Genomic DNA, 15,799 nt, shown 5'->3' on the forward strand with positions numbered 1-15,799 from the left:
AGAGGCCCAGCCATTCCCTGTGTGTTTAGTGGTGATGTCATCACCTCATCACCATAAAGGCAGGCGGTAAGCAGGGAGGAGGAGGAGATGGAACATACCAAGAGTCCAGAGAAGACGGGGGTGGAAACCAAGCAGGATGCTGTACAGTTTCCCTGCATTGTTGTTTGGAGTTAAGACAGACAGAAATACGTTGCCATGCGAAATGTTAAATGTGGCCTACCTTGAGAAATCAGAGTAACTAACATCCTGTCTAAAAGCTCGTTTGAGAACATCCTGCTAAAGCCGTTTCCACCCCCTATCCTTTCCTGCTGCATATCCGTTACAAATACAAGGAGAGAAACAACCCCTCCCCTCCTTCAACTGGAATTGGGTGTATGGATTTTCAGAGGACTCCTGGTAAGTAAATGCCTAAGTCTACTCACTTCTCCAGATTCCTCAGAGAACCCAAGCTGTTCAGTTCCTCCTAGACCTACAGTGATGGGTGCCTCCTGCATTCTACACCTCGGGAGGATATCATGGAGGGAAATGTTCCCTGTGATTAACGAGCTGATGATTAATGCGTCCATAAGGCCTCTGTCTGCACCCCATCCCCCACCAGGGCCAAAACACAGAGCCAAACCAGGACATTGTCCTCACTTGTGGACAGAGAAAGAGGGTTTATGGAAAGAAAAATGATGAGATATTTGTAGAGATCTATTCTGGGGCTTATTTTAGGAGGACATTATACTAAAAAAGAATGGTGGAACATGAAACAGAGTTAATCTCATGGTGAACTGTGACAGGATTTGGCAGTGTTGTGCTTAATATGCGAAGTATGAGTTTGAGGTAAAAAGGTAAGCAGAGGTATTCTTTTACAATATAATGACTTTATTTAAAGGAGGGACGTTTCAGTCTTTTTGTCTCTGCTCTATGATAATATATCAGGGTTTCAGAGCTCAGAGCTCCTTCTCATATGAAGTTACCTCATAAGTACAGCAATATGTTATTGTGGTTTTCAGAGAAGCCAGAGCTGAGCTCATCCTTCCCTTCATAGGAACGCGTGGCGGAAAGCTACAAACAAAAGACAGCACAGGCGAGTAAGTCCCGAGACCATTCACGCTGCCATAACACAACCTTCAACTGTGCACCAGGGTTTAATGAGCAAGGGCTTTCAGCCACAGGGCTGGTGTGGGGCCCGGCCCCGGCTGGGCGTCTGTGAGAGGGGCATTGTGGAGGACCTCTCACGGCTGTGTCACTGGGCAGTCACAAGGCCCACACGTGGTCTCCACAGCCCTACAGACAGCGGCGCCTTGACCTCCTTATGCACTTCTGCTTTTCATCATAAGCCTATGTGACTCTGGGATGCTTTTCTCCTCCAGCGGAGAGAAGGAGTTCGGTCTTCCCGCTCTCCATTTGCCTGGAGGTGCGTGGGGCGTACGAGGTGGGGGAGGGGAGGGGTCAGTTCCTGGCACATGAGTGGCTCACCGCAGCGGGGAGAGAACTTAAAGTAAGAAGGCCGAATTGGGAGTGCAGGGAGTGGTGTTGAGTGTGACTGAAAAAACCCGAAACACAGCGGTATCACAGGATGAGTAATCCAGGATTTCACTGAAGCATAAATAAAGACACTCAGGTTTTCTTGTGAAAAAATAACATATGGTATACAAGCCACATTCAAACTATGCATTTAACATATATAAGTAAATAAATTCCAGGGATGCTTGTATGTCCCATGTGTGCTCAAATTGCTAACAACCGTCTCCTCTGGCCAATAGTCCAACTGAACAATGAAAGTCATATTTAAAAGCAACATGAAGAATCAAAAATGATAGAAACAGACATCCGGATATGTAGCCTCTTCTCTGTGAGATGAGTGTGTGCACCCAGAGGACATCTGGGGTTGGACCGAGTCAACATCCCCTTCAGTGAGGACATCAAGCACTGTCCCGTGGAATGTTCCATGTGATGTTCTGATGTGATCCTGAGCGGTCCTGCAATTTCAGCCGATGCTGTGTCTCGGACAGCGGACGTTGTGCAGATTTAGCCGGAGCGAATCGGAGCTGCCGCAGCTGTCCGGACGAGGTGCAAGTGCGAGACGAGGCCACGTGAGAGGCACGGACATGACGTTACAAGACCGGCACGTCGCCACCCTGCCGGGATTTCGCTGGCGTTTGGCCGAGAAACGCAAGGAAAGGAAACGTGAAGAAAAGCTCACAGGCTGTTTGACAAGGGAGGTTCTACAAGTGAGATTCTTCGAATGCAGACTCTGGAGGTCACTGATGCTTTTTTAGGGGTTGACTGGCCTGAGATTAGGCCAAGGTCCACGTCAGAGAAGCTGGAGCGGTCTGTCCTCACTGCAGAACTGCAAGTGTGAACGAAGCTGTGTTCAATTGGCCCCACCTTCCGTCTTGTTCTTTTAACTGGATTCGCCAGTCATTTTGTCACTTGCTTTTTATTGGCTAAGTACTCACTAACTGCACCATGGCCATATACTGTATGTCCCTATAGCTCAAATGGAGCAAGGTGCTAGCAGCTCCAGCATTGTGAGTTCAGTTAATATAGAGCTTGCGTACTGGTAAATATGCATAGACCTTCCCACTACTGTAAGTGACTCTGGATACAGGCACCAGAAAGACAGAGAGAGGAATCCCAGTGGTGGTAGAGCATGATGGTGCCGAACACAACACGGAGCCGATGTTGCACTACCACTGCCTTTCTGAAACCTTGTGTCCAATGAAGCCAGGCTGATAAATGTAACACATGCTCATGTTTTAGAGTTCTGGTTAGGGGAATTTTTGCTTTTGCAATGTTTTATGTTTCTTCTCCCCTCAATCTGGCAATCCTTACAGGGGCCGCTCTGAGGAGAGAGGCACTGGGGTGTGTATGTCATAGTATTGGCTCTTCTCGTCACAGGCCACATGGTCTGCATTAGTGGGGTATGCTGACTTACCAGTGGGGGCTGGGGGGATTCTTATCGGCCCATTAGAACAAGAATTTGTGCAAGCGTTGCATCGGAGTTCCTGTCCAAATGGTCAGATCAGATACTTAAGAGAAAGGAACTGCTGGACATTCTCTCTGGATGCAAATGTCCTGATTATAAAGTTGCAGTGATATGTTGGCGCTGCACTGCAGGATGAGGAGTCCCGTGATCTGAGCTGTGAAAAGGCCGACCTGATTCTGCCAGGCTATTGGGTTAATGCAGGATGATTGAAGTGAATACTGCAGACGCTGCAGGAAAGTATATGTAAACAACAGAAACTTGTAAACAAGCCAAAGTTGTTTGGTCCATATAGCTTTATAAAAAAACTCCATGAACCAAACTGGGTAAAAATGACAAACTAAACACTGGGTAAAAACTGCATGGGTATCAGAGCAGTGTGTTTTGTGATCAACTCATTTTCATTCAATCCTTCCTACTTCAAACTCAGATACACAATTAGTGTCTGTGTGTGTGTATGTGTTTGCGTGCGTGTGTGTGTGTGTGTATGCGCAAGACAGCAAGGCACAGAGAGAGAGAGAGAGAGAGAGAGAGAGAGAGAGAGAGAGAGAGAGAGAGAGAGAGAGAGAGATGGATGTATGTTCTAACTCTCTGGAATGCAGGCAAATGGAATCATGGGAATAGCAGGATGCATGCTGGAATTCTGGGGGCTTTTTTCCACACTCCCAAAACAGACTGTGGTCTTGGGCAAAAAAAGGGACACAGAGAAACGCTTTCCACATTCTATTTTGTGCCCAACCATTTTTTTAAACGGAAACATTTTAAATACTTCCTAGGCTTGAGTCGTGTTGAGAGCAAAAGAGAGGCTTAAAGCCAGGCCTGGTTAAGCTCTGATGCACATTGGGAATAACAAGCCTCACTGTTCCAGAGCACTTAGAACACTCTATCTCTCCTGCCCTCTACCATCTTACAGACCTTCAGTGGGAAACAATCGTAAACAACATGGCACCTCTGTAAACAGTGAACTTGCAGCACTCTGGAACGTCTGCTAAAAGGTGAAAGTGGCCAAGAGAGGCAAGTTCACCACTCACGTGGTATCCCTGCTGTTCTCGAATCCGCCTGAGGGAAACAGCTGGGACGTTCGGATATGTGCGAACATTCTCAAATGTGACTACCAGTGTACAATAATTCTCATTAACCTTTTGGGCCTGGACACAAAACAATTGTTTGAGTGTGATCATCCAGTGTAATTATATCCTCTCTCTACCATCTCCAAAGGAAGACACCTGAGGGGTTAGCTGGACCTACAGAAGCTGGACCTCAATGCCATATTTCTCACCTTTGCGTGAGTAACGCTTTTACACATTCACTGCATTAAGAATTCAACTGAGATATAATTCATTAGACCAAGTCTGAACATTGATTTTCTGTGCCTTGAGCCAATTACGCCACATGACACACTAGCTCATGTATCTTATGACCGCCTGGGCTGAGCTCCCTTACAGGAATCTGAGCGATTTTTTTTGGCTTGTTTTTTTTTTTTTTCAAACAATCTTGAGAAAACAAGAACATATGGAAAAGTGTGAGAAAGTATTAAATTACTCACTTGTGACGACCTCCATATTAACTACCCACTAGGTGGTGATTTTCTGTGTATTTGTTATTCAAATTCCACATATAAAATGATCTATGTTATTTAAATGACCTACTACAAACCGAATTGTCTACCCAACCAAATGTTATTTTCCTGTAGAGAATTATATGTTGTTATTCTAAACAGTAGTGAAATTCATTTCTTTATTGTAAACACATTTTATCATGTAATAAGGAGCTCCTCAGGGTTCCAGTCTATGCCCTCCAGAGATCCCGTCTCACCTGCCAAGGCCTTGATGCGTGAGCGCTCAAAGAGGCGGGCAGAGCTGGTCTCGTTGTCCCACTCCTCATCCCAGCGGTTGTTTACAGTATCCTGGTACTGCTGTTGGATATCCATGTGGTCATATTCTGCTACTGTCGTCATCCTGACCTCTCACCTTTGGCCTTTTCACCGAGCGTACTTCCTCATGGGCAGCTTCTTACGAAGCCCTGTAGATAGGGAGGACAGTAAATGTTACACAGAACAGAATATACCATAGACTCATAATTTCTACATTTCACAAACATTTCCGTTTTTTTCTTTCTTTCTTTTTAGCAAGAATGGATGTCAAGTGGGGAAATACAGTGTAAAGAGGGGTGTGGGGGGATGGGTGGGGATTCAGGAGTGTGTCTGAGTATTTTGTTTTTCTTGTCTGAGTGTACATTCAACTGGACCCTTTATTGTTTCTCCATGAATATGATTGTGTGAAGATACCAACATAAGAGACACCCTCCCTCTCTCAAGCCTCTCCACCACATGAGAATTAGCAATATGATTGTGGAGACTGAGCTGCATCTTCAAAATTTTTTTATGCTCAGTGCTTAGGAAACATACCGCCCTCCTCTGGACAACGTTAAGAACTACTACAATCTGCAATAGCAAGTGACCTGTATCTAGAAAGCGTGGATCAGTTATTGGTGTGTCAAAGGAAAGCTGACTTACTATAATCATTATTATTATTATTACTATTTTTATTACTATTATTACCACCATCATTTCTGGCAAGACTTTTTGTCTGATGGCTGTATGTGCCCCTTAATGGACATCAACATGCCTCTCAACTACCCTCAAACACTTTTAGTGCATGTCGGCTTGACAAGGTCAGCAAATATCTCTTGTGTGTATGGAGAGGGATAAACTCTTGTTGTCAGCACTATGGCTAGATGCCTACAGAGAGTCAGAAACCTATAGAGCAGGAATGTGCCACACACCGACACACAGCCAGCCACCCATCCACAAAACAAACAACACTGGAGTCAAACCGTCAGACCAGTGGGGGTATGAGGCTTTTCTCCGTCTTGTGGCACATTTGGGTTCAAACTCCATTTAAAATAGCATTAATTTTTGTAATTGCTACCATAAGTCTTGAGTTCAACCATATAAAGAATGTGTCTCAGTCCTGTGGGCTTACCCCAAGTTTCTTTCTGTGCGTACCTCCCACACACCATAGTGGGGTTTTGGTTTAACATGCCAAAAAGCAAATTTTAGAGAAATCTGACTCTATGATGTGAGGTGAAATGCCAGAATCACAAAACTAAAACAAAACGACATTTGGAACTGAGTCTGGATACTGCCGTGCTGTCAATAAGCCTCGAAGCCAGAGAAATCAGCCCAGCATCCACAAAAGCATCATCTGATTGATTTTCTGTCCCAGATCCCGCAAGTCGTGCAGACGCCCGTCGGACAAATGCGCTGCTCTTTGACCGATTAAGTGTTACTGCGTCCTCCACTAGCAAGCCCTTGCCGCATCGCAAAACAAACAAACTCACATGTAGGCCAGAGCAATTATCTGAACAAAAGGCATTCTGAACAACGAGAACCATATGAGTTTTCCAGCTGCAGACATGGGCGTGTCATCCGACTTCTCAGCATGCAGGGATCCACATTTTGGAAACATCTACAGTACAGGTGTGGTGTGGAAGAACTTGAGGCTCATGACTCATCAGCACTTTATCAGTGCAGCGCTACCTCACTGAATGTCTGCACTCAGACTGGCCTCGCCATCATCGTTTAAGCGCGCCACGCCCCTCGTCTCTCTGTCTCCCTCTCCCACTCTTAAATGCCATTATGAGCTCTTCCTCTGTCCATTTCTCATCCAGTGATTCCATTAGCTGGTAAACAAGAAAAGATACGAGGATCTTTTACCGGATCATTGTGCTGATTGGTCATTATGCTACCGGACAGCAACTATGCATCCGTGTGCCTTATCAGAATCTGTTTTCTGTTCATTTTGTGAATGATGGCTGCGTGTAAATCAGCTGGTTTTAATCCTTCCTCGCTAACCTCATGCCTAGCTAACACGTTGATACAGGTGTCAGACATAGATGTCTGGGCAGTGCATGCAGGGAACGGATCGCTACTGATCATATTAAGGAGGCACGGCAACATTATTATTTCTAATGTGCTCATTCTGTTAGGATGGTTCCACCTTAAAAAAGCATGAAGTCTTTTAAAGAAAAAAAATGCTGAATTGTATATAATTCTGGAAAGGAGAGCAATAATAATTGACTTCATTTATGAGTTTCAGATTAGAGAAACTGCTCAGCCTGTGCTCTCTGCTGCCCAGTGGGTCCTGTGTCAGACATCGTGATCGATTAGTTTTTCTGTGGACACATTATCATCGCTGTTTTGTAAAAGCTCCTGTAATCAGGACCAAGTAGACAGAACATTAGCCTTCAACTTGCTGTTATGACTGATCGATTTATGGAGAAAAGAGGTGACCATTCAGTGGGGATATACCAGATCAGCACACACACACACACACACACACACACACACACACACACACACACACACACACACTCACTCATTAGAGAGACCATCCCTGCTCTCACCATATATGAGCTGATGGGTAGTAAGTGAACTGGAGCAAAGCAAAAGTCACGCCCTCTCTCTCTCTCTCTCTCTCTCTCTCTCTCTCTCCCCCACCCCCCCAATCTGTCTGCCTGGTCCCTCTCCCTCTCCAGGAAATGAAAGCTGGATAACACTATGGCCTTGGCAAATGGCCTCTCCTACTTTCTCTGTTTTTTTTCTCCCTATGAAGAAAAACAACCCCTAAGCCATTGGGTGAGTCCATTATGAAACAGGAACCCTGCGCCAGTACGGGGGAAGCTAACCGTTCCTTAGCAGAGTCAGAGAGAGCAGGATCATAGACCCCCTGCTCACGCTGACGTTCCCAACCAGTCATGACTGATCAGGTGTGAGGCAAATACTGACATTATATTATTTCAATCTTAGTGTGGTCAGATAAATAAAATAACGCTGTTTAAAATCCTAAACACGACTATATTTTCTGGCATTTTTGAGTAATACATTCAATTCCCAGAAGGGGGAGCTGTTGTGTGACTTTACTTCACACTATAATACAATAATGTAGGGACAGACAGCTGTAGTTAAAATATTATATGAATATTATTCTCAGAGTTTACTTGACGAGTGTCAACACAAAACTTTTCCCAAGTACTGTTAGGATGAATGCACTTTTCAAAATCCAAACTATTACAGCTGCCGATGATAGAACAAAACATCTCTCATGGTCCAGCTAACAACAGCAGAACAGCTGCTGGTTACACCCTGCTGTCTTCTTCCCACACACACACACACACACACAGGGAACAAACAAAACCCAACATGGTTAAACCCCTTTGCAGCCCCAGGCTAATAAAATCTGGGGGCCCCTTAAAATTAAGATTTTTATACGCAATCTAAAAATAATAAGACCATAATGAATTGTTCAGTGTGAAGTATTAAATCTGTAGCCTATACGAATTCTGATGCAACAGGAAAACAAACAAAGAAAAAGAACAGGTCTATAATCTGAGCAGGTCTGTAATCTGAACAGGACTATAGACTTTCAAATGGGGTACCGTAGTTGAATATATAATACTTATGAGTCTCCATAATTTCAAATACAATGTGTTTTTAAAACTATCCCATTAAAGATAAAGGCAAAGGCAGAATACAAAAAAACAAACAAACCAGTATGTTTCAAAGTCTAGTGACAGGCTTTTTGGAAGCTGTGTTAAATTGGTTTGTCCAATAAGACACAATATAATGTGAGCACTGTGTCTTCAATCTGAAGTGACTTTCTGTTTACACAGAAAACAAGGGCCAGTGACAATAACGCCAGAGATTTTATTTGTGATATCACCATGGTGCTCAGCATCCATGGCAACCTATTTTCTAACAGAAGGGCAGGCACTAGCAGGCCATGTAAGCTTTGCGTCCTGACCTGCACTGTCACTCTCTGGTGGACATGAGCTACGGAGATACTGGTATATGGACCCACAAGCTCGAACCCATTTCTCTGTAACAGGCTGCGTTGTGGCAGTGCTTTCCTAATGCAGTAGCAACACGTTTTAAGCACGGTTCATCAGGTAGAATAATGGATAACTACAATACACATGACTGCCAAGATATACATTATTTATAGTGTGAGAGTGGAGGTCCTTTTAAAGCAAATTTTGCCAGGCTGTGGTAGTCATTTGAGGATCATGCTGTCCTTTACTCTGCCAGCACATATTTTGTGTTTGTTTACATGTGTGTGTGTGTGTGTGTGTGTGTGTGTGTGTGAGAGAGAGAGAGAGAGAGAGAGAGAGTGTGTGGGAATAGGCTGGTGGTCTGGTCACAGTGATCTATGAGGCTTGGATCAACACTACCCTGCCCAAGTGGAGGAGTTTGTTGGAGGCTTGTCTGGGATATATCCGTCAACTAGACACCTCCACCTCCTGTTACAACCCAGCCGCCCACCCACACACACACACACACACACACACACACACACACACACACACACACACACACACACACACACACACACACTACCAATCTCAGCCCTGTCTGTGCACACCAACACACTAATGCTATGTAGAACCTCTCATCATGGAATGCACCATAACAGAAACCAACTGCCCCAAAACCCCAAAGCAGCCCACACTCTATATAGTCACGTCTTGCCCATGCGATATCTCCCTTCATGTTCTTACTCAGCCGTGCCTGCTATCGCTGGTATGCAGCCTTGCATTCTCGAACCTAAAATACCGCTCCCCTCAACTGCAACAGCATCATGCAAAAAACAGGAGTAGCAGTGGAATTCGGGCCGTGGCTGACGCGGACCCGCCCTGTGCTGCGGAACATGCTGAACCAAATACACTTTTCCACAACGCGCGCCGGCGGCGACGACGTGGCCGGCCCGCCCCTGACGCACGCGTGCTGTCTGCTGTCTGGAAGGCGGAGACGAGGCTGGGGTTGCTAAGTAACAGACGTGTTGGGCCGGTGGCAGACAGGGGGCCCTGGCTGACACCGCTGCCCGATGCATGTGGCTTGCGGGCCTCCACAATCTCGGGGGCTGGCCTGGCTAACACATGGGGCTGACGCATGTTTTCAGTGCACTTGAGCGATCCTCTTCTCAAAGCAAGTGCACTTGCAGGAAAGTACCGCGAGCCGCTTGAGTATGATTGGGTTAGGATGTGAGCAGGCCAGAGAAGCACTCAAGACCCCTTCTAGAAATCTAATGGAAGAAGGACACCGAGAGCCAAAACAGACAGATCACACCAAGTATATCGAATGATATTAAACCCGCCAAGCCTGAGGAGCCATTGTTAGGGGGAGATGTGTGCATTTTAGATGTTTCAACCAGTTTCAAAACACTGGTTGACAGTTGCAGGGCCTGCACCAGCCATGCAAGAGATGATTGATTACTGGTTTGGTTTTGTACTGTGCTTATCATTTGGGTAGATTGTGGGGCACGTGATAACAGCTTATCCAAGAGCTTAGGCCATGAGGCTTGTGCAAACTCCGCTTGGCATCCGAACCTCATTTCACTGAAGCTCTGCGCAGTAAAACACAAACGACTATGTCAGCGTGTTGCAACGACACGGAGCGCTGTGCTCTGCTCAAGCCCTGCAGTGAGACGCTAGCATGTCCATGGTGTCTCGAGAGAGCTGCGGAACACACGGGCCCAAGAGGACACGGGGACACATCCCTCCCCCACCCCCACCCGCAGGGAGGCAGGGCACGTTGACTGCTTCAGCCCCGGATGGAGGTTACCGGGTTCCCACAGTCTGTCTGCCTGGGTTCACTCGGCCACGGCGGCCCTTGAGAACGGAGCAATCAGGCTGATTGTGGGATGGGATGTTCCCCCGTCCTGACTCTGAGCCAGACGAGAGAGAGAGTAAAGGGCTGCAGGGTCAGTGAGGTCCTGTGACGTCCCGCAATCCTCGGCTGAGTCTTGCTTCCTTTTCTCTTTTGCCTGTTTGATGGGGCGGAAGTTTGACACACGACAACACTCCACGGCCGCTACAGTAAATCTCCCATAATCCCCGTGTAAACATTTACTGTACTAGGAAATGAAATAGAAACAAAAACACTATTGTGCAACAAAACTATGTCTCAGGGCTTAGTGTGCGCAAAGACAAATGTTCTCCAACCAAACATTAAGACAACGCTCCATCAAGAAGCAACAGCACAAAGGCAGTGGACAACCATTCTGTCATTGTAAATGAACACTAAATGACCTTACGATAATATTGCCCTTATTACTGGGTTTATGAATCTCCGTTTGGAGTTGTCCCCACACTGTTATCTTTTCCACCTACAAATATAACTCCTTTGGGCAGCTTGTGGAATGAATGAATGAATCACATGAAAGATTTCCATTGTTAAAATGCTAGTAGGAGTTTGTGCTAGTTTGGTTATACCAGCTGTTGGTGTCTCTTTGACAAATTGATAACAGCTAGCCATTGCGGTGTTTACAGTGGCACAAGTCCAAATATTTCCTATTAAATACTGCGTGGTCCTTGGCAAGAAAAAAAAACTCAACAAACAGGATGCTAGCGTGATCCATGGACACCAGATGTGTAAGATCCATGATGGATAACGTGAAGAAAGCTCAGAGATGTAGCTTTGTAGCACAAATGCAAAATACAAACACACCAAGATACACGGCAAGATCCAAACATTCTTATGCTTATTATTTGATTTTCCCATTTAGTAATCTTAGTTAACTTATCTCAGTTATCTGATTTAGCAATTTTGAAGCATACTATTTAGTAATTATTGTGAATTATTCACCAACTACATTGAAACTAATATGAAAGGTATTTAGATGCACAACGGATGAATGAACGTGTGCTGTATGGGGATAAAGTCACCTGTATTTCTCTCCATTAAAATTATACGCAAACTGTGCTATAATCTCATTTCAGTCCATTTACAGGATGTAGATTTAGCATCACTTTTTATTTAAAGAGTTTTATTTAAAGACCAAAGCTTTCCTCTGAGGCTGCATTGTTGTGAATACAGAGATGAAGGGTCAGACCAGTCGTCTGCCTTTTGTTTGCGGGACGATGGAGACGTCATGTGCCATGAATGTCCCTCTCTCTAGAGAATGAGCTTCATTATGACCTCACTTCCTGACTCTCTGGAAAATGCTGGGCGTTCTCCCTTTTCCACGGACCCCTTTAGAAAGATTCACTGGATACTGTGTTCATCCAAAAGGGTGAGATTAATCTGAGACCCATCCATCACAGAAAACAGCAACATAAAGAGTTTCTCATGTGTGTGTATCTTCCTGAAAGTCTCTTTATTTGGATAAACAAGGTCCCTTTCTATACTTGGATAAACAATAAAAAAAAATCCAGGATATAACCCATTTTGTAGAACTTAAACAGTCAAAATGTGGAAAGCAGGAAAATTAGACTTAAAGTGAGACTGGTGCCAGTAGGCCTTGTGTAGTAAAGTCAGCATTCAGCAGTACTGACAGCCAGCAGGCCTTATGTGGGAAACTCAGCACTCAGCAGTACTGAACGTCTCAGCATTTAGGCAGTGAAAGAAGGTGCTGAAGTCCATTCCATTGACATGGCCACAATACACAACTCTAAACAAGCAATAAAGCCATTACCTATTGCATAACTGAGTGTAATACGACATGATCTCCAATTAGAGACAGCTAAGGGAATGCCAGTTTTGTGCTGTTTGGTCTCCATTCAGATAACCCAGCAAGAGCCAAAGAAAAACACCAGACTATAATAAGACCAGAACGCATCTCAAACATACCCCATTATCCTCTTAAAAGGATCAAACTTGGCCAATTTATTTGCCTTCACACTCTCCTAAAATGTACCAGTTCTTTCAAACCAAATTTGGTCAAAACATTATGGGATCTCTAAGGCGCCTGTGTTTGATGTCATCTAGAGGGGACCAGATTAATCCAACCATTTGCACTGCCAGAGCCATACTAATGTGCCTTCTGATTTACATTTACCTAATGTGGTTTCACGCACACTATTAAGGCCCTCCCCCTATGTCAGCATGCATATGTGCTCACTCGCGCGCGCATGCGCATACACACACACACACACACACACACACACACACACACACACACACACACACACATCAGGGAAAAACAAAACAAAAACTGAGTTTTAATAAGGGCGCATGCATTTTATTAGACATTTTCAAAGTAGGAAACACTCTTGCAGCTTTGTCTGACCTACTCCTGCCTCGGAGAGCTCCTCCCTTGTCCCGCCACACCCTGATCTTTGGCTGAGAGATGGAGCTGCAATTGAATATATCCCATCTGGACCTGGCCACCATACACTGAAGAACACATAGGGCTCTGTGGCGAGGTCTGGATATCATTATACTCCTACTCAAACACTCGCACTCCTCCCTTTTCTCCCTGAGCAACTCACTTTCTCTCCCTCTCTTTCGCTCCCCCCCTTTCTCTCTCTCTCTCTCTCTCTCTATATATATATATATATATATATATATATATATATCACACACATGCACACACACACTCAAGCTCCCTCACCCACTTTTCCATTTTGCTCCCCTTTCTCATTCATCTTTTCCACACATTTTTCTGATGATAAAGTTGGTCCTCCCCACCCATCGCACGGGCCCAGTCTCGGAGCCTCTGAGCGGGGGGGTGTTGTGGTCCTGGGGAGGGTGGTCAGGGCTACACACTCAGGCGGGAAACAGAGCCGCTTCACTCCAGCACATGATGAACGAGCACCTGCAGCGGCCTGCTGCTGAGACGAGGGGTGAGGAGAGCTCACACACACACACCTCCCGTGTACATGCATACACGTACATGCACACACACACACACGCACGCATGCACACACCACAAACACCTAGATGAAGTTGAAGAGAACACACATATCAGAAACCCTGAGCTACAGCAAGGGAAAGACAGCTAAAGATACATTGATGGACTCCACATAAATTGACTTGAATGAGCAATTTTCTTGAAAAATATAGATATGTATCATTTACTTTGTCTGTATTTCCAGTCTGACTGAGGTTTACAGTGTAGCTGGATAGAGAGAGAGAAATAAAGACAGACGAAAGCGAGAAAGAGGAAGAGAGAAGAACAGTGACAGCTCACTGGAGAGCAGATCACTGCCCCACACCATCCCCAACTGTATGACCAAGCAGAGAGATTATGCATTTACATGTTATGCTTGGAGGCCTAAGGAGCTGTCAAAACAACACTGACTGGGAGCTTTTAGTCATGCTCTGTCCTCCCCATCTAATGGGGATAATCATTGGCCACTGTGGCAGGTTATTTAATCACATGGCCCTAAATCATTTTCAGAGGATACTAACACTGTCGTGGCTGACGGGGATACATGGCACAGCACTGACATCTCATCGCACAGAGCTCCAAACAAACTCCACCGGCAAACCAGTTTGGTAGTAAACCAGCACGGAAACACTGCTTTCCACAATGGGTTATGAAATAAGACAACAGCTGTCCAAATAGTTTTTGTCAGGAGTTGACTTGAATATCAGCCACAGAACACTAGCGTTTCAGGGCTTGAATTAGATATTTCACAGAGAAACGGTGCATGACCGGAGCCACGGTTGGCACTTCCTTTGTCACACGTACAGAAGCATTATGGGAAAATGAGGAGATAAGTGGAGTGGGGCCAGTGACCTGGGAAGTGTAGTGTTTTTGGGATGACATCATCATTTCCAAAGCCTTTTCAATGACTTCCATGCCATGTCAGGTAGAATCGAGAGAATAAATGTGAGAACGGCCATTGTTTTGCAGCAATTACACCACATCCATTGTACCTTGTCCATGTTTGTTATCCCAACTGGAGAACAGAACCTTACCCTTAGCACCACAGCTAACATAGTAAATATGATGCAACTGTAAAGAGAGAGAGAGAGAGAGAGCTTTCTCAAATCTGGATTACAAGCCTGAACCTGAAAGCATCAAAGGCTGCTTGGAACACGTTATTCCTCATTGTGGTATCAGCATCTTTAACTCAATTAACTCAAACTAAAATCAGCCGGAGGATACTAGCGCGCTCTTAACTACCTGAATCTATGTTCCATTATGACTCCTACAGATGATCCAAAGTACTTGTAACGCAGAAAGTGTAAAATTATTTGCAGTGTGTAATGAGTATTTTTACAGACTTGATAAAGACCACCACCCTGCTCTGGTTCCGAGGGTCCGATTATGTAATGGATAGGAAAACAGACCAAGAAACCAGTTTGCTAATACAGCAGGCAAACACAGACTTTTAAATTAATGTCCTCATAGGCCTTTGAAGATGAGATCACTACCAACTGAGATGTCAAGCAGCCAGAGTGCATCCTATCCAAGACAAAGACAGAAAGACAGAGAGCAAGATAGGCAGACAGAGAGAGAGAGAGACAAAGACAGAGAGACACTGAGAGAGACGGCGAAAATTCATGGAAAACAGATCGATCATAAAATCAATAATGTGTCTCAAATGTCTTTCTCATCATGAGGAAGCTGGATGGGCTACACAGTGTTTCACTCTGCATATCACAAGCAAACACTGACATGAAAAGAATTGCATTTTACATCTAACTACATTGTAACAAATTGTTTATTATATATTATGTAAATATGTTAATATTATACATTATTCTGTGGGCATTAAATATTTTCATTGTATACTTCAATCTTTGATTTAATGTAATAGTGGTAATATAATCATGAATATCAATTTATTAAGTGTATAGTGACAGATAACAGGCTGCTACAGGCTGACGAGCTCCCAGTTGAAGAACGTAGCAATGTAAAGGCACTTCACATCATGAAAAATAATTGAGATATGGATACAGCTAAAAATATGAATATAAAATTGTTTCTCACATTGCTTAAACACTATAAATACTTCTAAATACTTTTAAAAAATTTGTTGTACTGCATCTGTTAAGGATGTTTCAAATTCACAATTCCACTACCTGAGTACTAT

At 44.5% G+C, this 15,799-nt stretch overlaps 1 protein-coding gene and 1 long non-coding RNA gene across 4 annotated transcripts in view; one reads left to right on the forward strand and one right to left on the reverse strand.

Annotated features, from left to right (window-relative positions):
* sptbn1 (spectrin, beta, non-erythrocytic 1) overlaps positions 1-15,799 on the reverse strand; it is a 53,644-nt gene that overhangs the window by 32,377 nt on the left and 5,468 nt on the right. For both annotated transcript variants that reach the window (XM_077023499.1, XM_077023501.1), the window contains exon 2: positions 4,790-4,996. In XM_077023499.1, the coding sequence (XP_076879614.1) occupies positions 4,790-4,931 (142 nt within the window). In that variant the 5' untranslated portion in view covers positions 4,932-4,996. The remainder of the gene's footprint in view (positions 1-4,789; positions 4,997-15,799) is intronic.
* The window catches only part of LOC143528039 (uncharacterized), a 28,818-nt gene that overhangs the window by 4,906 nt on the left and 8,113 nt on the right, over positions 1-15,799 (forward strand). Inside the window, exons 2-4 of one of the 2 annotated variants that reach the window (XR_013134344.1) lie at positions 999-1,076; positions 4,193-4,259; positions 7,514-13,261. This is a non-coding gene — a long non-coding RNA (uncharacterized LOC143528039). Of the gene's footprint in view, positions 1-998; positions 1,077-4,192; positions 4,260-7,513; positions 13,262-15,799 lie in introns of those variants that run through there. The other variant, XR_013134345.1, reaches the window with a different exon arrangement.

The sequence above is a fragment of the Brachyhypopomus gauderio genome, chromosome 12 (assembly GCF_052324685.1).
Source record: "Brachyhypopomus gauderio isolate BG-103 chromosome 12, BGAUD_0.2, whole genome shotgun sequence".
In the NCBI taxonomy this organism is placed as follows: domain Eukaryota; kingdom Metazoa; phylum Chordata; class Actinopteri; order Gymnotiformes; family Hypopomidae; genus Brachyhypopomus; species Brachyhypopomus gauderio.